Source organism: Diadema antillarum, unplaced genomic scaffold (assembly GCF_040938485.1).
Source record: "Diadema antillarum isolate AM-2024a unplaced genomic scaffold, OU_Dant_1.0 seq00000015_RagTag, whole genome shotgun sequence".
Lineage (NCBI taxonomy): Eukaryota > Metazoa > Echinodermata > Echinoidea > Diadematoida > Diadematidae > Diadema > Diadema antillarum.
Genome location: NW_027271135.1, coordinates 407,510 through 430,702, shown reverse-complemented (window position 1 = coordinate 430,702; position 23,193 = coordinate 407,510). Strand labels below are relative to the sequence as shown.

General features: G+C 39.8%; 1 protein-coding gene across 2 annotated transcripts; it reads right to left on the bottom strand.

Annotated features, from left to right (window-relative positions):
- Positions 1-690: 690 nt before the first annotated feature.
- Positions 691-22,950, bottom strand: LOC139725094 (uncharacterized). Of its 2 annotated transcripts, XM_071636182.1 has the most exons (4): positions 22,916-22,950; positions 11,093-11,206; positions 8,159-8,369; positions 691-2,704 (listed from the first exon to the last, which is right to left on the bottom strand). In XM_071636182.1, exons 3-4 carry the CDS (start codon positions 8,301-8,303, stop codon positions 2,553-2,555), a joined length of 297 nt encoding a protein of 98 aa, XP_071492283.1. In that variant the 5' UTR covers positions 8,304-8,369; positions 11,093-11,206; positions 22,916-22,950; the 3' UTR covers positions 691-2,552. The 2 variants fall into 2 exon arrangements, with proteins under 2 accessions (XP_071492283.1, XP_071492284.1); XM_071636183.1 differs by lacking the exon at positions 22,916-22,950 and having other exon boundaries at positions 11,093-11,319.
- Between the last annotated feature and the right edge of the window lie 243 nt (positions 22,951-23,193).

The following is a 23,193-nucleotide window of genomic DNA, read 5'->3' as shown; positions in this document are numbered from 1 at the left end:
GAGTTTGTTTGCAAAAACTGATAAGTCCATTTTTGAAGATTTTGAAGTATGGTCTCTGTCATAAAGTACAAAATAATACCTTTTAAATTATATATTGGTCACTACATATAAAGCTACATTTTTGAAGTTATGGTCAAAAGAAGCAAAAATGTTCTTATTATTCTCTCTATTTTTCTTGACCTTTAATGGCAAATATCTCCATTTGACAAATATGGACTTATCGGTTTTTGCAAACAAACTCTTCATTTCTAAACATAATGTTCCCACTTCGGCCATAATGAAATGAAAGATGATAATTAGTCATCTTCAGGTATAATAGAAATACCAGAAATGTCCCTTCATTTACTTCCCATATATGGTTCCCATCTTAAGAACGAGCTACAAAACAACTGTGCTTATTTATGTCGATGTAGGGCAATTTGTCAATCAGTTGCGATGAAAAAACACCTCAACGGAAGAATTTCATGAATTTGAATAAAGCTACAAAATGCACTACTTAAAAAGTAATTTCAATACCGGCAGTTTGTGAATGATGAAATCATTCTTTCCAAGACAGAAGAGTGGGGTGAGGTGTTCTCAACTTTTTTAAACATATAATGCTGCCAGTTTGATCAGGAACGAACAGTTTAAATTTCATCCTTCCTTGGTGGTATACCATACCGCACCTCATAAAATCATGAATTGGTTGAATGTAAATACTCTTTGAATGAAAAAGCAACAGGAAATGATCAAACACCAACAATACCAATCCATAAGAATCTCCAGATCATAGAGAGCAGAGTACAGCATGTATTAAATTATACAGCACCTCAAATTATCTCTCTCTTTGGGAAGTACACAAATTATTAGAAATCAATCACATAGAGGTAACTGAGGAGAAACGGCATACAATCTGTGTACACCATCCACTTTAAGCTTTAGAAAAGTTTGTTGGTGAAAAAAGTCAGGAATGATAGCTAACACACAGCCAACCTTTTCTACTCCTCATAGCGACAGGGAGCTAACCACACACACACACTCGGTAACTCAAGACGAGATTTGAGATCTAAAGAATTCTATTAACCTAAAGTTAATCAAACTGGAGGAATTTGTTATCATGGGAACATCAAGTATGTGAGTACATGTTGCTTTGATCAGCGCTAATGTTTCCTACAGGTGTTTTATAACAAGTTTATATCAGTCTTGCAAAGGTTTCATAAACAGTAATGGGAGAGATTGCAATGTAATATTTGGAAAATATCAAATCTCAGGATTTTCAGTTTCAAACACAATCCTCATTATTTTCTTCCACTTCCTTGATGTTTCCTTCAATTCTTATCAATCACTTTCCAACTTAATATCCATGCCCATCAATCTGATGATGAAATAAGAGTACCAAAGTGTGACATCATAGCCATATCACCATGGAAACTGGTTACACAACAACCTCCTGCAACCCACTAAGCATGCTCATGTCCAGTTCCAGCCCACTGCCTGAAACCCTGTGCTAGGGTATTTTGTGTGGAACCTGCACTGACCTATGAACAAAAGACTGTGACATCATCACTTTGGTACTCAGTAGGCACGGTCAGACTGGCAAAGATCGAGAAGTTTAAGATCGCGTTTGTCGTGGGGTCACACTGGCAGCCAAACTTGGATCAAGAAGTTCGGGTAATTGGTATGTGTGCTCAAGAAAGAAGAAAGAGCATGCCGTCCGATGGCCAGTGATTGTGATGTAACAATACACATCTGTACATGACAATGGCCTCGCGCTTCGGAGACACCGCACGCAAACAGATTGAGAAGTTTGTCGGGGGTGAGGTTAATATCCCTAGCTGGGGTGGGAAGTTTCACAAAAAGTTTTGCAAGAAGTCTTGCGGGAAGTTTGCGGTCACACAGGCAAAACTTCGAGATCTTAACGATCGCGAACTTAATCTTCTCAATCTTTTGCCAGTCTGACCGCGCCTTGTAGGATTGGGCTCTGGAAGAGTCAGACTAGTATGTTAGTAGCCTTGCTTTCTTCGGCCAGATGGAAACTCTAAAGAGGTGACTGGACCTTTCTTAGCAGCAGACCTACCGCCAGCTTGGAAGATGATGGTGGTCACAATCAAGACTGGCCTACGCTGACCAAGACATTTATTTCTTCATGTCCAGCACTTGGACAGTCTAAGGATTTTCCACTGTCTTGTCTCAATGAACTTTGAGGAAAATGACCTAAGCATTGCTGCTCCAGTAGTTCATTTGTTCTGAATCCCGTCACAAATAAAACTCTCTCTCTCTCACACAAACACGTAACACATCACACAGAAGAGAATATATAGACACATAGTAAAGATATCTTGATAATATATGTCAAACTGATAACAATTGGTTGCCAGGAGGCAATTGTACAATTAAATTGACAGCAGCACCTCCGCGAAAGCACAAAATATGGCATAATACTACAGATTTCTTATTGCAAAAACACCACGTCTCAGAGAGGATTCCCTGTGACAAAAAGCTGTGCAAGTTTTGTTGACATTCCAGTGTTGCTCTGCTCCGCGGAGGGCCGCGTCCGTCTATAGAGGGCGCTCTTAGGTCATGGAGGTGATGGAGGAGGTGTGGTGGGATGCCTCCAGACTTTGGGTGAGACCGCTGGCCGACGCCCCTACCTCCGCATCGCTGCTGATGGAGCGGGTCAGGAGCTTGTTGATCTTAGCCAAGGGGTTAAGGCCCAGGGGCCCATCTGAGTAGGAAGCAGGGTAGAGCAGAGATAGAAAGATGAAGAAATAAATATAGTGAAGAAAAGAGAGGGGAAGGAGAGAAAGAAGAAATAAAGAGAGGAAAAAGTAGAGAGAAAAGAAGAGAGAGAGGTATGAAGATGCAGGTAGATGGGAGCATAGGAGAAACAAAAGAGAAAAACAGACACATTCAATTTAGTATTCTGAGAAAATGGTTGTATTCAATTCATCAAGCATGCACTGAGGTTTTCTGTGACACTTACAAAAATGCATTAAAAAGCATAAAGATTTTACATACACTTTATCATACTGGGATGGGAGTAACCAACCCTGTTGGATCACAGAGAAGCTTGTAAGTTTATTACAAGTCTCTGTCTCATAACAGGCTGATAAAAGACACACACAGTACAACATTCAATTGGCTGTCATCACACAGCAAAAAATGCATCATAGGAATGTATACCTTTGTAGAAGAGCCTGCCCTTGGCATGACAGAGTCTCTAATTGTTGAAATTGTGCATGGTGCTGGGTACTTTCTCACTGCTACTTGTGGTGGTTTCATCTGGGCCCCATTTCATTAAAAAAAAGAAGATATGATAGCAACTCTTGCTGGAATGGCAGTTGTCTTGTAGTAACAGCAAGAATCCAGCTTCCTGATTGGCTGTTGCTATTGGAAGTTGCCATTCCAGCAAGAGTTGCCATTCTAACATATTTTATGAAATGGGGTCCTGGACTGACATTTTCAACTTCTCTGTTTGCAGTGCATTTGCTCATGAAATTTCTGAGAGGTGGTGCATTTCAGCTTTACAGTGCCTCAGCAGATCCTACCAGGGTTTAGGACAAGCCATGCACTTCATTGCACACATTTTTATCACCTGTATTGAAGTACATTGTACAATTGTATACCCCACTGCTTGAGGTTAACCAGGGGACTTGTTTATAACCCCATTTGCAAATTTTACAAAGGTTAGAAAGTGCGGAGGCATACATTGTATGGGTGTTAAAGGTCCTGATTACCTTTGGGAGCAGTAATTTCAAAAATGTCCAAGATATCACTTTTGATGTGTATGTGTAGGTCTGTTGTATCACAAAACATCCTACCATATAAGATTTTTGCAATAAAGCCTAAAATATAAGGAGATATCACTATTTTTCTCATAAAAAACCATAACTGTAGACGGTTAATAGTCTGGAAACATTTTAATTATAATTATTGTTCACATTTTGTACACTGTATTTGATAGCATCAATTATACTGGTTCAAATTTTTGCACTGGTTGTTTCTATCCCTAACTCACATTTTAGAACTGAAGCGCTACTCCTTGGTTTTCATTTCATCTGCAAATGGTAAATTATGCCTTTTAATACAGGTAGTTTAATTCCAACACACAACTTCAAGCTGAGAGGCTGCTATCATGACATAACAGCTGCTCTCCACTTATACAATTTAGCCAGGGTCTTTGAAACCTATGACCTCCACCTTATCTCAAAAACACCAGTGGAATATTTAAAACCTATTTACACTCTATACTAACTTTTAAACAAGTGCTTACAGGGAGATACCGATTCTTTGATTGGTTGGTTAGTTGCTCTATATCTCGTTCCATACCATCTCCAAATAGGCATTAAACTATATACCATGATCAAAGTAATCTACTTCCCTTCACTATACCTTGGGTAAAATATCCCACAGAGCCACTAGAAATTCTCATTCAAAGGATTATTTGAGAAAGAGCTTCTGACTACTACCACTGGGAAAGAAGTACAACAAAGCCCCTAAAGAAGACATTACACTTAAGCTCTTTTGTCACTAACACCCAGTCCCTTCTTCAATCAAGCAGGGACTGCTGTGTATCTACAGGCTAACAATGCATTGGCAAATCCTATATACCACAGGGATTACTGCACACACACAATGAACTTGATCCTAGACAAAAATTCTATAGGCCTTTAATGGCAAAGGAATAGTTCACTGGCTATTACTCCTATTCCAAGAAAATGAATGGCGTCCACATCTCCTCCCCCCCCCCCCCCAACAAAAAAAGAAAGCCTAGTATTTGGCGATACTTCAAATACTCTGTTTATACATAAGAATGTAAAACAACAAAATGGATGCTTCCCCACATTTGATGGACCATTGTGGTCACCTGGTTTATGCAAGTTTATTCTTCGTTTTGAACAGATTGCTGAATTGCATTTTAAATCATCACAGTCTGTCGGCCAAGCTTACGCATTATTACCAGTACGCCCTGAAAAAGCAAGGGAGGTGCCCAACCAACTGAGAAAAAAAGAATGGTTATTTGTACCAATGTGCGCATTATTTAACTCCTCACAGGCTTGTTTGGATCATAGCAGTTGACTTGCTCAGAACAACGCTAATTCATAATTGGCATTCTTGTCCCTCGTGCCTGTTCCCATGGGTAGATGTGTAAATTTGCTCTGTTCAGCTTTTTGCTTTTTATTTCATGGAAGGTTGAAGTTTGCATAATAACATCACTGCCTTAACACATTTCTGACCAAATACGACATGTACAGACAATAACAAAGTATGCACAAGCAAAGTACTACCAGTGATATTGTAATATCCGGTTGCGCAGATGTGTACAATAAATCACATCATGTTCAATATATGCCGACAAACAAACTGAAATGGGCATGGTGAATGCCATACCTCCATCACAAATACATTTTGCATGTAAATCACCCTGTGACGTCAAAAACTGGGAGATTTCAGGAGCGAGTTAAAAAGAGAGAAGTTGAAATGCAATTGAGTTGTCCAAATATAGCATGACTCATTAGTGAAATGCTGCACGTACACCACGTAGAGCACTATTCCATCTGCTCTCTTGCTGTACTGTGCACTGCCTTCCTCCCCCCCCCCCCCCCCCCCCCCCCCCCCCCCCCCCCCCACCCTGCCTTTTGTTCAGCTGTACACTACAGCAATCTCTCCGTTCATTTGTCCTCCTTTCCAGACAGAATCACATAAATTAATCATGGAGCTTGACATCTATGCCTCTTCCCACAAAACAATATCATACACATACGCTTGTTCAGCAAACACAACCAAACATGCTACAAAACAACTACACTGTATACCTCTCAAGGTGGCAAAAGGACCTTGTTTATTTTTTTATAGCATTAGTAATTTCAATTCAGTAAACTCTTCTTTGTTTGTTTTTTAAACTTCATACATGTACATGTACGTAATTTTGATGAACAATTCGGAGAACCTTGGTACAATGTATGCCAAACATTGACTCTTGTGATTTTTCACTATGCTAAAGATATAATGGACCTGTATGTGCGTTGTTTTTGTTTTGCTTTTGCAGGGTTGACATCCAGTTTGTCTCCACTGTTTGAACAAAGCTCTGAAATCCCCCTCAAAGGGCAAGCAAACAACCTCACACAGACATTTTCTGTGTCTTGTTTCTCAATGATAATTCAATTCTTCATTATACTTGCAACAGTCAAAGCTTCCTATAGACTTCTCTGCAAAGCTTACAACCTGTGTCAATCTGTTTTCCTCTGTGTCTTCATCTGACACACATTCTATTTTCATTCTAAAGGGATAGTACAGTATCGGTGGAGATGAGAATTGGGCTTTTAACTTTTTGCGAGATACCAAGAAAATATTTATCATATAGTACAGAGCATACCATTTTAAGAGGAATTCAAAGTTTATTTGATGTAGATCAGGTTTGGAATGACTGAAACATCCAAAAACAAAGTAAAACAAAGCGATCGTAATAAAGTGTGGGTCCCACACTTTACTAGAATCACTCTTCTTTGGATATTGTATCAGCCATTTCAAAAACAATTTTCATCAAATAAACATTGAATTCCTCATAGAATTACATGCTCTTTCATATTTCATAAGAGGTTTCTCATTTCATCTCATTAAAAAAAGTTAGAAACCTGAAATTGTAGGTCTCAACCAAAACTGTACGATCCCTTTAACATTTGTGTGATGAGCATATACACTGTAATGTCAAAGACTCAGAGAGTCAGGCTCACTTAAAACATTCGATCATAAATTTGCACGCACTGGTCCATCATGACACACGGTCGCCAACATTCACACAAGGTGAGGGTTTTTTTCCACTAATTTTGAGGGTTGGGTAACATTTGTGAATGAGAAAACATGCACAAATATCAACACTGATCCTGACATGAATATGACATGGGTGCATTCGTTTCTCTGTTCAGTGCTGTACTCCATGATCGCAAATCTAACCACTCCCGAAATTGTTGGGAAGTCCGGATACTATATTGCAAAAAATTAGACTCGCTATCATAAATAGCGTAAACAGCACTCGTACATATTAACACTGCATCCGTCATAATTCAAAAGATTGATGCACCTTCCCCAATGCAACATCCACACCTGCAATTAATTCTGAATTCAAATAGGAAAGGTTCTTGTGCCCAATGAAAAACAGAGAGCAGGGTAGATTGTATTAATGTTTAATACAGACAGGGGCCTGTGAAATTGCGTTGCACGGTACCCTGAGCTGTCATTCACCGAGATAACAAAATAGATGGGTTGCCATCATAATTACACAATGCTCTCCACATGTAATCAGCTACATCTGTATGCTTGGGCAGAGCGGTTTTTGCCTGGTTAGGAAGGGCATATTTTCAAAAGATTTTCAAAGCGGCACAGAAAATAACACAGCTTCCTCAGATACAACTAATGTACATTGTCATCTACTACGGCAGCCCTGTATGGCACTGGTAAAACCTACATGTGTACATGCAACGTACAATAAAATAGCCTTTTGAAGCAACAGCATTTCACTCTAGCAAAATTGTAGTTGACATTGTTACATCAAATGGCATGTACTGTATACCAGGTACTGAAATCAATGTGAGGCCATTTGTGGCCCCTGTCATGGGAGTCACTGAAACATAACTTTGTACCTAGATTTGCATCATACTGTACAGACTGTAATTCTGACTTTATGGCCAGGTTCAACATTTTACTGAATCGCTGTACATGTATGTACTAACAGTTTTCTGCAATATGACTGGACGTTCCCGAATTGAGTGATACATTGTAACCCTATAAAAAAGGCAAATACCAAGCGATGTCTCGCCTACATAAATTTGTGATTACACAATTGTATAGGGTTTTTTTAATGTAAGTTCATTGACCTTTTGACCTTGTCTGAATTACCCAATATTTGAACTTGACCAGCATCTGTGGTGTGAGTTTTGTGGTCATAGCTCAAGGCTGTGGAAGGGGGAGGGGTAGGGGAGGGAGTGGGGGTTTGAAGAGGGATACTTCCATGACAAACTTTTAGTATTGACCATGATTGTAGAGTAGAACATCCATCAGTCATACTCTATGTTATATCATATTGTATGCCATTTCTTGGGAGAATCCTACAGCCATATCGGCTGTAATACAAATCTACTTATCATAAATATCAAGCGCCATATAAAATGCTTAAATGTACCTTTGCGGGGACTGGCTGGAGGGGTGCTCTCTGGTGAGCATACCGGGGAGAGGGTGGAATCCTTGGTGAGAAGAACTCTCTGTTGAGACTGCAGCTGACGGCAATGGCGTACCGCCATGCACGTACCCGTAGGAAAGGTAGCCATCTTGGGATGCGGACGAATGAAGCACCCGTACGGCTTCACCACCTAGCGGAGGACGGTTGCCTCAGGCTGGAGGAATGAGGAGCAAGAGAGAAATGTAGATGAGTGCAGGCAAGAAGCTCCTTGGTGCAGGCACTACAGTAGAGACAGGATGTTATGTCAGTGATGTCTTGGGTAACAAGAGAACCTGTAGTCTCATGATGAAGACCCTATTGACAACTCAGCATCACCCTAGCAAACTACATGTAAGCACTCCATCAAAAGAGGGCTTTCAAGCTAATAATACAGATATTGCTGTCATTTGTCACTTGTTTCGTACGAGTTTACAAAAAAATGATGTATGGAAATGTACACTGTACACTTGCACAATATCATTGTACTGTACATACTATATACTGTACATCACGGGGGGAGGATTAACAAGAATTTATTCAGTCATACAATTTCTCTCTTAACCTACTCTGATCTGGTTCAGATCTTTATCCATGAAGTACAGATTTGCCTGTGTGATCCCATTCTTTGACCGATGCAACCATTACTGTGTACACATGCTGTGTGGGTATCTGTGTCTATATGTATGCATCTTTCTATTTCCTTCATAGAAAAATAGAAAGAGAGTTAAAGGGATCATATAGTTTTGGTTGAGACCTAATTTCAAGTTTCTAACATTTTTTGGTGAGATAATGAGAAGCCTCTTATGAAATATGAAAGAGCATGTAATTCCATGAGGAATCCAACGTTTATTTGATGAAAATTGGTTTTGAAATGGCTGAGATGTTCAAAAAGGAGCAATTCTAATAAAGTGTGGGATCCACACTTTATTACGATCGCTTTGTTTTACTTTGTTTTTGGATGTTTCAGTCATTCCAAACCCGATTTTCATCAAAGAAACTTTGATTTCCTCCTAAAATGGTACACTCTGTACTATATCATAAGTGTTTTCTTGGTATCTTGCAAAAAGTTAAAAGCCCAATTCTCATCTCCAACAATACTGTACCATCCCTTTACTAAATTGGACAGTCACAAACATATCCATTGAATAGGTCAAGTAGGCTGTTGGGGTCTGTAATCCAAGACAACCAGCATGTAATCTGAGCATACTAAAGGAATGCCCTCCCATGGAAACCCTGCTATGACGTACCTCATTTGTTATCTCCGCAGAATCAATGCACTGGGCAGTGATACACTTTACTACTGTAGATACATATATATAAGTACCAGTCAACAGCTGGCTGATAACATACAGTCCTACATGTGCACAGGCAGGATAACGGATTATCTAACATAGCTTTATCACAGTCCACACCTTAGGCTAGAAGTACAATGTAGTACGGTGGTACTTCAGGAAGGTTTAGTGTCCCCCCCCCCCTTCTATTTTTTTTTTTTTTTTCATTCCACTCTAGCTTGACACTTCCCTACAATTTACCAAGGAGCTTCAAACACTGAAGCTCCTTGGATTTACACACAGATGCAGGTACTCATCATACATTAAATTCGCTTGATCTGGCCATGGACAAGGTCCATGATCTGGCAAGTGGTGGATATGGGGGGGGGGGGGGGGGGGGGGGGGGGGGGGAGGGTGGGAATGGGGGGTACATTGCATACGACAGTCTTGCCATCACTCAATCCGAAGGGTAACACTTTACCTACTAAAGGACAAGAACTTACAAAAGAACCACCATCCATTACAATGTTATTAAGTTTACCAGCTGATAAAGAGAGCTTTATACTACATTGTACATGGAAACATCTCTGACATGGATTAACAGTTGTAGTACATTGAACGCTGCAAGCACACACTTTGTGCTTAGATCCGAGTGCACCATGTCCATGAGATTGGTCAACTGGCAAGGCTGGTGACCTCACACTTTCGTCCTTTAAAGGTCGTACGACCGCCAAATCATAGAAGTCGTGTGGTGTGCAGGGGGCCTAACATATTTGCAACTAAAAAAGCACTGCTCAATATGTTTCAAAATATTTTCCAAAAATTTCCCCAACATAATTTGTATTTCAGATGTTCATACAGTGTACGCTGTACATTGATTAAAGGGATCATACAACCTGTACATACATGTAGTTTTGGTTGAGACCTAATTGTGAGTTTCTTACATTTCTTGGTAAGATAATGAGAAACGTCTTTCAATATGAAAGACGAAAGAGCATGTAATTCCACAAGGAATTAAATGTTTATTTGATGAAAATTGGTTTTGAAATGGCTGAGATTAACCAAAACAGAGCAATTCGAATAAAGTGTGGGACCCTCTTTTTAATACGATCGCTTTGTTTTTGGATGTTTCAGTCATTCCAAACCCGATTTTCATCAAATAAACTTTGAATTCCTCTTAAAGTGGTATGCTCTGTACTATTTCATAAGTGTTTTCTTGCCTGTGGTATCTCGCAAAATAAAAGTTAAAAGCCCAATTCTCATCTCCACCAATACTGTACCATCCCTTTAAATAACATGTTTTTCATTCCCCTCCACAGCTTTGAATACACATCCAGGAGCTTGGCCAAACATAGCCTATATGAAGTGCACTGCTAAACACAGTGCAGTACATAGAGTATCTTTTACATGTGTACGTATTTTACAAGACTTCTAAAAAGCGACGTCTTAAAAACATAGACAAAGTCTGCAATTCTAAGCATCCATCCTGCAATGACAGATCTCCACCGATAAGCGGCGAAGTCTTAGGATGGCGGGAAGACTTTGCGGTCTCTTACTTAACAGACCGCAACCTTTAGACAATGCCTTGTCTAGTGACTACCACACACACACTCACAGTGACACTTGCCTTCACTTCTTTGCTTCTCTTCTGCAGATCGAGAAATAAACCGTTCAGTCTCGTCGAGTATCCAAATCTCCGTAAAGCGATTTCCCTTTTTACCAGGTGAGAGCACAGGAGTTTCTGCAAAATAAGCCAACAAATATGAAATTCCAAATTGGATCAACGAGGAAGATTCTGCCAACCACCCCCCTCAACCCTCTTCTATCTGTGTATGAGGAGAAATGGATAAACTGCCTGTAGCTAGTTATATGCATTGTTGCATCACACAGCACTCACTCAGGCAGTGGTCAAAAGACAAGAAAAAAAATCAATACTGAGCAAACACCAATCAGCAAGCAGAGTTTGGCATCCTATTGTCCTACTGCTGAAGTAACCACCTGGGTTTTTGACATCAGCATGTGGACATACTGTAGAGAAAATTCCACTCGGTAATAATTATTGCAAGTTTCTTGGCTTCTTCAGGAAAACAAAAACATTTCAAGGATTTCATTGAATAAAATCAGGTGAAATGCTATTCCATTTTCAAAATTGACTATTTAGATAACAAAATACAAATAAAAACTAGAAAAACAGACTACTTGTATGTTTAAAAGTTTCATGAAGATTGGAAAAATGGAAGTTATGCAGAGGAAAAGTTAACAAGTGTTTACAAGACAGCCATATGACCAATTTAACCCGCTGTAGACTAGTCCTGAGTATTCTCGGGCTGGGGTAAATGGAAAATGCATGTTATGTAGGAAAATCAGTCCATAGTACACACAACTATACTTTGGTGCATATCAGATTGACACAGCTCTGTAACGAAGCATTTTTTTTTTTTCCTTATTGGAATAACTTTGACAATGTTCAGTGTTTTGAAAAAAAAAAAAAAGTGATAAAGAGTGATATCCTAAATAGGTTTTCTTCTTCTCAGCTCTCCATACAAGTGTATCTCTGCCCACAATACACTGTACAAAGGTGTATGTAGGTCATGACATTATCACCAATCTTGCAAGACACACAAACTCCATTCGAATATAACCGTAGACAATACCTTTCCTTATCAGTGTGTACACTACAGCTAAAGAGTCAAGGTTTACAACCTAGAATCACAAGCTACTGTGTTATGCCCACTGTAAAACACAATATTTTAGCGGCATGCAGTTATCATGAATTGGAGCGAACTGCTTTTTTCACAGCATGAAATTTTCACGAAGTCCCTCTGGCAATCAATGCACATAGTGTAGACAAGAGCCTTCGTGTGCATTCCAATTTCAAGAATTTTGGCTCTCGTGAAATTCGCTATTACATGCACGCGAACATTCTTTGTTTTACAGTAATGACTTTCTTGTACTCTCTAGCTTTTAACACTCAAGAAGAAACACATAAAGTTTATTCTCATGAGATTTATTACTGGATTTTATCAGATTCACATGGGATTCACATGTAGTATATGATCTAGTGGTTTTACAGAAGCTGTCTGTAAATCAGGTCAGTCTTAGATTTACATCTCTCTGCCATTTGCACTACACAAGAAGATCACTGTTACATCATGTGCATTGCTACTGTATGGTCACAACACTTCCCACTGGGTAGGCTCTTCCAGAGGGGTAGGGGAGGGGGTCGCCGTGTGTGCGGTTTGGGGGGGGGGGGGGGTGCCGTTATACAATGAGGAAATCAATAATTTGACACAATACAAGTCAATAGAGTCGACCCCCTTGCTGAGTTTGTTGAGAAGGTATCACACTAACTATCCACTGTAAGCCTGGAATTTTCCACACCAATTTACTCTCGGGACAAGGTTGATTCAGACATAAGGATTTAACCTTCAACCTTACGTAACTACAAATTTTGGTGTATGTTCTCTTTGTAGCAGTAGCACTGCAAAGGTCAGTGCAGCATGTGACGAACAAACAAAAAACCTCAACCTGCACAATGTAGGTCACACGAATACAATGACCTGCATACACTGAATTCTACACACAAAGTAATCATGTGCACCATTACAGCTAAGACAATGGCAAGTGTGTGCCAAGAGAGCTGACGAGAAATATCCATGCAAGGTCTGAATCTAATCATATGTTGATACATGATAATGTACGTGCACACAACATTCCATCCCACTACCACCTTGAGAGGGGTCACTTTGCCCTACATTCATGATTTCCCTGGTGTATACAGTACAGGTGGGTTGGCAATGTGTTAATCAAATTATCACCACACATCTGTGTTAACATGCACATGACATCTTTTTTTTTTCTTATTTTTTTTCCTTTTTTTTTGGGGGGGGGTGGTCATCTTGCAATAGATCTCATTATGCAATATACTCAGTATGATATTCTGCGACTACAAACGTAACTGTCCTCATTGGTTGTTGTTTTTTTGCAATGAGTGATGGTCGTAAAACTGGTGTAAATAACCAAACAAAACTAATGTCTGATAAAGTTTCTACATCTGAAAGCAGTCACAAATATTGCACACAAATCTTTAATATTATAATTTAGACTGGCAGGCTTTGTTTCATGGAGAATGCAAACCAAGTATTGGAAGGTTACTAATACTAGTACATAGATGGTAGCTCAATTGTTATGTTGTTTGGGTTGTTAATTTTTTTTTTCTTCTTCTTCTTCTTCTTCTTCTCAAGAAAGAGAGTTTTAATTTGAATGGAAGTAACAGATTTGCTACATGCAACCATCACAGACAATTTTGACAATGAAATGGAATATGTATCAAAATATTATACCCATTTAAAAGTCAGGGGATTAACTATTAATGTTGTTGATCTCTAAACAATGCCCTATAATGTACACCCCCATAAAGACACTGTTAAAAAGCTTGCATACAAAATCTCTCTATTGACTCTATACAGGGAGGTGGAAGCCACCTCCCTGCTCTATATGTGGGTGTCATCTTTCTGAATTGGTTTCAGTTACTGGGTTAAATTTCTGTGGTTTAGAAGGTCCTACTGGAAGCAAAGTGGAATATCTGTACCCAGCTGTAGCCTACAACTAGTAGGCCTAACACATGGCATTCTTCTGGGAATTTCTTAATAGCACTCTTATAATCAACAGCTATTTCAATTGGTTTTTTTTTTCAACAGTTGACTTGCTAGATTTGGACAGGAAATACAAAATAATCCACACACACAAGTGGCACGGCAGCTTTCGTCTGTTCTGAAATGGACTCAAGATCACCTTGAAAAGAGCACAAGTCAGCCCCATGATCAACACAGACTCAACGACATTTGATCTTTACGGACTGCAGGGCTCCAGGGTAGTGATGTTCTTAGTGTACAATTGTAGCTTTAGAGTAGTCTCCATCTAGATCACTCCCACCATGCCTACGGTACTTCATCCATGAATCATATCCATGGCAACTTCAATCCTCACCAAAGGTTTCAAGTTCATACAACTTTACCTATCGTAGGCTCCTAATGTAAATGCAAAGAGGAACTGTATCTTGTAATTAGAAATATATGACATAATTTGAAGGGTGTTACATACCAAAATTCTTTCTCTTTTTTTTTTTTTTAACATTTGCCAAGTCAGGCAAGCAGGTCAATTCTCAAACTGTTACAAAACACTTGCACTGTTTTACACAGTGCCCCCCCCCCCCTGCAGATATAATACATTGTACCAGCAAGAATTGTTAGAAAACATTGTATTACTCTGTGCTTCCCTAAAGCTTAGCATATACACTGTAGACTGAAGTTTATAATTTCCTCTCTAGACAAAAGTAGGCCTACTGCTAATGGTAGTCTCCCACTGAGAAGATCGACAGGATAACTAACCCCTGTTTATAATACCTTTACATTGTATCATAGAGACCAGTAGAGTAGGTTCACTTTGAACCAGCGGCACACAAATCACAAAAAGAGGCATTGCAATGATAGTTTGTGGAATAAATACGCTTCACAAGTTATTTGTAATACACTGACTACAATTGGTGCATGACAGACAAAACGGAGCAGGACCACCACAACGGTTTTGTCCTCCACAATATTTCATCACCAAACACATAATATCCTGAATGGTAACAATCAGACCATAATGTTGTGAGGTGCTGGGTATGCCTGAGGGGAGGGAATTCTGCCTACTACATTGTATGCATGATTCAAGTACTGTATTTATGTAGATTAAACAGGATTTCTTACAAACTTTTACATTTACAGCTGTAGGCCGTGCATGTGTATTTTTTTTTTTATTCTTTTTTACCCACCTATTACACAAAGGACAGACATTATAAACAGAACATGCGCTACAAGTAGCCCTATACCATGTGCCGCAAATTCAACCAAGTGCCCAGTATCAGAACCATTTTGCATGATATTAGGGGTACACGTGTAACTTATTAAGTGACTTGTGCAGCAATGCTGCAGATTACTGGAGAAACTTGGAAAGACTTGGATTACAGAATTATAAAAAGAATATCAAATTTACAGGGTCAAAGTAACTTCACTTAATATTGTCATACAGTATATAGTATTGGACAATTTAATGGCAAACGACTGAGGTATTGTACAATTGTTGTATAATTTGCAAACTCAGGCAAACATCTTTGAAACTATCTCTAGTTGTGAACAGTCCAGGCCTGCAATAAGCATTTAATCTTGGCATTCACCTGTCCTGTCATGGGGATCTCGTGCATTTAGTCCTACAAATTGTACATTGTACACTGTCTGTACAATGGTTTGTATGATTACTTTAAAGATAATATAAGGTTTTGGGACCTCAAAAGTTTCCCTGAATTCTTCTTCTTCTTCCAGGTAGAGTGCAGCTTCAAGTTTTGAAGATTATCGCACTGTGAAATGTGTGTGAGTGTGTGGACCCTCACACACATCTAAGACAGGATATTGTAGCTTTTGTGCAAGTGCGTATATACAACGTGTATTAAGTAAAAAAATTGTGTCCTTCTGGAGACAGAACTATTTCTTCTTCCCACTCAAGACAAGCCGGAAGGCGTCGAGAGAAGGAGAAGAAGCTGGGTCCTCTTGGAGGCTGTTCCAGTCCTTACAGGTCCTTGGGAAGAAGGAAGAAGCATATGCCTGATTGCTACATTGGATCGTCTGCAGTCGAGAGCCGTGTCCTCTAGTGGCTGACGTCCGTTCGCTGAGGTAGGACTGCCAAGCGATGTCAACAAGGTTAAAGCGGAGGCGATACATCATAGCCAGGCGGCTGTGAAGGCGTCTGTCCCGTAAGGAATGCCACTGCTGGTTGTTAAGCATGGCTGTCGCACTGGATGTTTGGTCGAAGTCACCTGTCACATAGCGGGCGCACCTTCGCTGGACCATCTTGATCTTGTTGATGTTCCGCTTTTTCTTTCCTTATTTCCTTGTCTTAGTTGGTGTTTCAGGTTAAAGTACAGTATGTACCTTTCATACAACTACAATTGTAACACTGTGAGACCTACTCACCCCAAAGTGTTCTCACGTCTTAGTAATCATGCAATAATGGTTTCGTACCAGAGCCGCCGCCGTACGGCGGCGAGGTAGTACACATATTGTACGAAACCATTAGTGCATGATAACTGCGACCAGCAGCGTGCAGCCCCATACACATACTGTAGCTATTCTGCGACCAGGTACTGGTAATATGGGTCCCAAACTGTGGAAGCATACTCAACAATTGGTCGATCCAACGTTTTGTAAGCTGTGGCTTTAACATCAGAAGATTTTATGCGAAGATTGCATTTTAGAAATGCAAGCACGTTATTGGCTTATCAGAGTTATACCCTGCACTCCTATGGAGCTTTCTGACATATGTATTTTATAGTCTAGACTAGCTGAAAATTTCCTAAATAGGCTATCAGTATAATCACATGTAGCCCTTTCAACCAATCACCTGAGGATAAATTTTTGATCCAAAGTATAATCCAACAACAACCTGTAGTTCTACATTCTACAGGTGTGTAGACCTAGACAGAAAGATCCGTCTGTCCGTAGGACTCTTTTGTATTTTGCCATTAAGCCCCCGTTCCACTATCACGATTTGGACCCCGATCTGTCCCGATCTAGCAGATCGGGAGAGAGCGGCAAAAGCGTACGGGGATCGGAAGCATCGTAGCAGCAGCGTGTGGAGGTCGGGGTTGGAGCGGGCAGTTTTTCAGATCGGGAAGAAATTTTGAACCAGTTCAAAATTTCTTCCCGATCTCCCCGATCAAAATTGACATATTTTTAATCGTATGGCAAGCGGGGAGAGCGTAGTGACAGCGTAAACGCAGCGGGGAGAGCGTAATGACGGCGTAAACGCAGCGGGATGAGCGTAACAAGGTCTTTCTGAGCGTAGTAACATCGGCACAAGAACGGGAAGTAATTTTAGCTGTAATTTTCGAAGAAGAGGAAGAGATGAAGAAAAAGAAGAGAAGAAAGCAGCGAAGCAGCTACCCAAAAGGCGAAGAAAGAGAGACTGCACGTGATGCTGAAAGAGGAGGAAGAGGACATAGCAGAATTTTGAAGAATATGAAATCATCTACAACTGGAGGAAGACGGACTATAAAAGCAAGCACATCAAGAAAAATCCTTTGAAAAATCAGCACGTCTTTGTTTATACAATGCGTTGCTGCAAAAGAACCGTGAGTTGAGGAGGCTCTTCAAGTTCAAGTTCAAGTTGATTTATTTCACTTCCAACAAACAAATAATAAAAAATACAAAGAAACGCTCATATACACAGACGTCATGAAATCAGTACCACAATGCGATGAACAGAATAACATTGTAAAAGAGGTGCAGGCAAATTATCAACAGAGATACAAATAACAGTTACGTCACTGTGGTAAATGCATACAAAATATTGCTGGAAATGGAGGGGACTGCTAAAAAGCAGAGCTTGTAGTATTAGAATGCAGTCCCCTCATAGAGAAAAATATATAATTGCAAAAAACAACAACAACAAATTTCCCTATAAGCGGTAGCAAAAAAAAAGACAGACAGAGTAATACACACATACATGCACACATACGGACGCACATTAACAAACACATGGCGGCTCTCTTGTAAGGAAAAAATTGATGAAAGGATAGAAAGATATGGGCAATCTCACAATAAGTGGGGCACATAAGCGGGACATTCAGGCTGCAAATTAAGTTTTGCTAATTAAATGCCATTTTATTATTTTCATGTAGCGAATGTGTTCTGCCATAATCAAAATGTGAAAAGATATGTTAGGACCACCTTTTCTTTCTACTGGACCTTGGATCATCATGTTCACAAAAGTGAAGGTATGTAACATGGACAGACATTGGTCCCCTTCAGCAGTATATCTTATTCAGAATTTGAAAGAAGCTGTAATTAATATTTTCAGGTACCATGCACAATGAAAGCAAAGTTGAATATTTCCGGGGTATGTACATTATTTTATGAAATATTGTGAAATGTTAACATTGATTAGTCATAACATTATTTACATGTTTAGTTTAAATTCTCTATTAAGCCAATGTGGAAAGCAAGGGCCTTTCAAAACAACTTTTGTTACTTTTTATACTGTGTATGAATTACTTAAAGTAAATGCTCTTCATAGAAATACAATTGTTTAAAGTTACAACACAATGTTAACCATGTGGTCAGGGAGCTTGTGTCATTGAAGGTACAAACATGGACAGACGTCTGTCCATGTTCGTACCTTCACTTGTGTAATGGTTCAAAATTTCTAACAAGAGACATCTGTATGCTCTGATCTGCTAATGGAAAAAAATTATTACATGAAATGAAATTATTTTGACCATGTAAAATTACATCACCTGAAGGATAATAATCATGAGGGGAATCTGATCTTGAAGGTACGAACATGGACAGACGTCTGTCCATGTTCATACCTTCGTCTGTCCATGTTCGTACCTTCACATGTGGAATCATCCAAAATTTCTTATTAAAACCATCTGAGCTCTCTAATCTGCTAATAAAAATAGTGTATGACATGGAATAAAAGTATCCAGATCATGTTTAATTCTATTACTAGAAAGATGTCACCATCATCTGTCAAGGAAGGTACGAACATGGACAGACACATGCGTTTACTGTACAGGTTGTCTGTCCACACACGAAAAAATTAATTCACACATATTTTTGAATGATTCACAAAGGAAAATGATTTCAGACATTGTTAGTATATGATGTCTTTCTGAGGCCATAAACCTTGATGACTCATCTTTCTGTATTTTTTACTAAATTTTATATTCAATGAAGGTACAAACATGGGTGAAGGTATGTAACAAAGTGGACAGACAAGTTTTTGGCTACTGTCAAGTCACGGCAGAAACTTGTGGGACTTCCCTAGGGAGTGGAAGTATACTGATTATGTAGATGCTGGCCTGGCATGTCTTATGAATCCAAGCAACTGCACTGATATGGCTTATTTTTCAAAAAATGAGTCTTCTTAAAATCTGTTACATACCTTCAAAAAGTGGACAGACAAAGCAACACTTAAGTTTGATTGCCAATTGCATTAAATTTGCTTTCAAGCTAAGCTAGTTTTGGTTAAAACATTTCAACTTATCCCGTAATGAAACTACTTAATCACCAAAACTCTCTTTCTGCCCACTGGGAACAAAAGAAATTAACAGGTGAAGGTATGTAACGGGATGGACAGACATGCCTATATCATACAGGCTATAACTGAAATCCATTTTCATTTAATAAATGAAGTAAATCTGAAAGGTAGAGACATTTCTTATTTCAAATCTGATGTAGATTGTACAATGGAACTGTTCTGGATTCAGTTTCATTGCTAATTTTTTTTAGATTACTGTTTAGATTTCTGATACTTAAAATGTCCCGTTTTCTATGCCTGTTTTACTGTCTAAATTGACGTTTAATGTGATATAACAAAAAATCCGCCCATTGAATGAACTCAATGTTATCTATACTATCTCTCACACTTATTCTTTTCAAGAAAATATATTAACATAAGGAGGCAAATCTGAATTACTTTTATCATCAAAGCTCAAATATCAAAAGTGGAAAAGGGAATAGTTATTGTGGGATTGCCCACATAGTAGTGAAGAAGGTAGTAAGTCCGAGGTGGACAAGGGGGGGGGGGGGGGGGGGGGAGGAGGGGAGAGGAGGGGGAAATGGTGGGTCATAACCAGGGCACTGGAGGCACAAAAGCACGGGCTCGCTGATGAAGAAAGAGTAGTGAGAATAACGAAGCAACAACAACTTTGAAAATCAAAAGTAAAAAAAGAAGAATGAATCTTCGAGGTCCACAGTATATTTCTTCGGTTCTGCATGCTAATAAGTTGACTGATTGCTGACCCACAGTCGAATCGGGGTACATCGGGGCACATCGGGCACTTTTCAGCTCTCTGAACGGGGGTAACAGCGTGATAAGATCGTATAGATCGTTCAGAGCGTAGATACAGCGTGCATTGATCGGATAACATCGGCAACATCGCACTAACAGCGTAGCTACATCGTTCTAAAGCGTACCGGCAGCGGCAGAGATCGCAATGTCTAATTCGCGATCATCGTAGTAAGAGCGTAGCAAGCACTTGGTAGTCGTAACTGCAGCGTACTTAGAGCGTTCTAACATCGTACTGTGCCCAGATCGGCTCAGGTTTTACCCGATACTTCCCGACCTGAGAAAATTGTCAAATCGTAGCGAGAACGGCATAGTGGAACGGGGGCTTTAACGCTGTCCTCCGTAGACAGACGGAAGGTTGTAGTACCCATTGCTGTGTGGATGTTCTTAACCACTGTCTCTATGGAAAATTGGGTGAGGTACCTCACCCTTCTCGATTGCGTCTAATTCACGGCCCTAGGTCGGCAAATTTAAGCTTGAATAGGTAAATCAACTATTCAAGAATAGACTACACTCACCAAATTAATGAATAATCCAATATTTCGGTAGAATTTTCAACGCAAAGCACACATCAACCAGCCTGTCGCGTCGTCACGTTCAAACTGCAGAAACATACAGTATGAATCTATTAGCCAATCACATGCGAGGTAGTTTCTACGTGTGTTTTTTACTAAATAAAGTACCTCGCATGTGATTGGTTTAAAGATTCAAAATGGCGACCTACGGCTAGCGAGTGGCGATGTTGCAATATGGATAAAATTTCTGCATTATAACCGCATTACTGTGAGTATTTCGATTGCAAAATGTGAGAAATTAACCCCAAATATTGCTGCATAATGTGTCATGTCATGTCAAACTTGTTTGAATGTAAAAAAGCTGTCTGAAATTTGGTTTATCGTAACGTTTGATCTGTGCGCGTTGCTCCACACAGGAGCTGGGATCATTGACTTCGGTCTGTATACGGAGGGGATCCGTGAAGCCAGACGCAGTCTCCGCGGAACATTCCCCGACGGACAGATACAGACCGATCTTTCGGTCAATGTAGACCTAGTTCAGGGTTATTTGGCTGAAGTTTATTCAAAGCCTAAAATATTACTTTCTGGTTACCATTTTACAGTCGAACCTCTCTTATCCGGCCTCCCTTTATCCGGATCTCTGTTATACGGACGCAATCTCACCGTGATTTTTATTTTTTTTTAATAGTTACGGGAGGAAAGGGGGATTCCCAACTCCTTGAGAACTCCTACACAAACACACATGAATTACATATTACTTCCAACATGATTAACATACATTACAATGCACATCAAATTTCCTTCCAAATTGCTTACCTTCAGACATCTTAACATCCCCAAACATCCCCAAATCATCGCAAGAACATGGACAGATTATGCGCTCGAGTCCTCTCATATCGCATTGCCACATATAGGTCCATACACAGCCGTCGATAGGAGATAGACATGCATTGTTTCAAGTCATTGGCTGAGCAACGAATGATATTGAACACTCAAAAATTGTTCACACACAGTACACACACAAAGAGAGAGAGGGAGACCATATTCTACCAATGGCAACATAAAGTCGACTTTGCCGAGCCTTGATGATCAAATTTTGAAGCGTTGCCGTAGTTCGTCAACTCGTAGGCCTTTTAATACTGCTACTGTTTATTTTCAAGATCTAGTCTAGAAAGTCTATGTGTAACGTTACTTGATACATTTCTTAATAATTATTTAGGTAAATCATCCCAAGAATTTAAATGATTTCATTCTTGCAAACACGGACCTCTGTTTTGGGGTCTGTTACTGAATGTAACAATGAAAAGGTTGCAGTAGACGTCTATACACATTACTACATGTGGTACCCGGTACTACAATGGGCTACATCAGTACGTATAATTGAGTCTCCCGTATCCGACCAAATCCCTTTATCCGGATGAGCCCCGGTCCCGACTTGTCCGGATACGAGAGGTTCAACTGTAATATGAAAAGTGCAGTCTGCAGCTTTGCCTTCGGCTTTGTTGTTACCATTTGGCATTATCATTAATAGTAATAACATTCGATTTAGAAACTATTATGGTATAAAATTAGATCTAACGTAACCAGTATTATGAGTTATTATGTTGGCAGAGACTCCAACTCCCCCTGTTTTCGACGGGAGATCTCCCGCCGAAAACCCATTTTTGCAAAATCTCCCGTTCTCCCGCTGGAGATTTGACTTCTCCCGCCCTGGCTCTGTGTCTCCCGGTGGAAAGGATGCCAGGATTTCTTACTTATTGCTATCGTATGTTGAAAAAATAAGCCTTAATTAGATAGCACCAGAGAACATCAAGAACCCTAGGAACTTCGTGCTTCGCACACATCAACTTGGAGTCTCCCGTTTGCTAGGGGTTTCGGGCGGGAGAATCTCCAGATCAGAAGGTGCTTGGGGTTGGAGTCTCTGTGTTGGTAATCAAAGTTGGCGCAGTCTAACCTGCTAACGAACGTTAGACTCAGCAGGGTAGCTGTTTTACTTTCTTCATGAATGACAAAATCAAAATAAATTTACAAACACAACTCACGTGTAGTTATTGAAGTGGACCGGCGTAGCAGCAGAAAAGACGCACAAAAACTAGTTGTAATCAAGACTTGTCCTGGTTCTCGACTATAGTAACAAATTTCATTGAGCATGTACTTGGCTTGAATAGCAGTCTGATGTAAATTCTTTGATGTTTGGACGCTACGGAGATGTCGCTAGTCAGCTGTGAAGATCGTAGCTTGTCAACGAATGACAAATCAAGAGCATGCATGCACAGCTAAATGAGTGCATTGATGGCTGGCATGGCGTACGTGCTGTTCT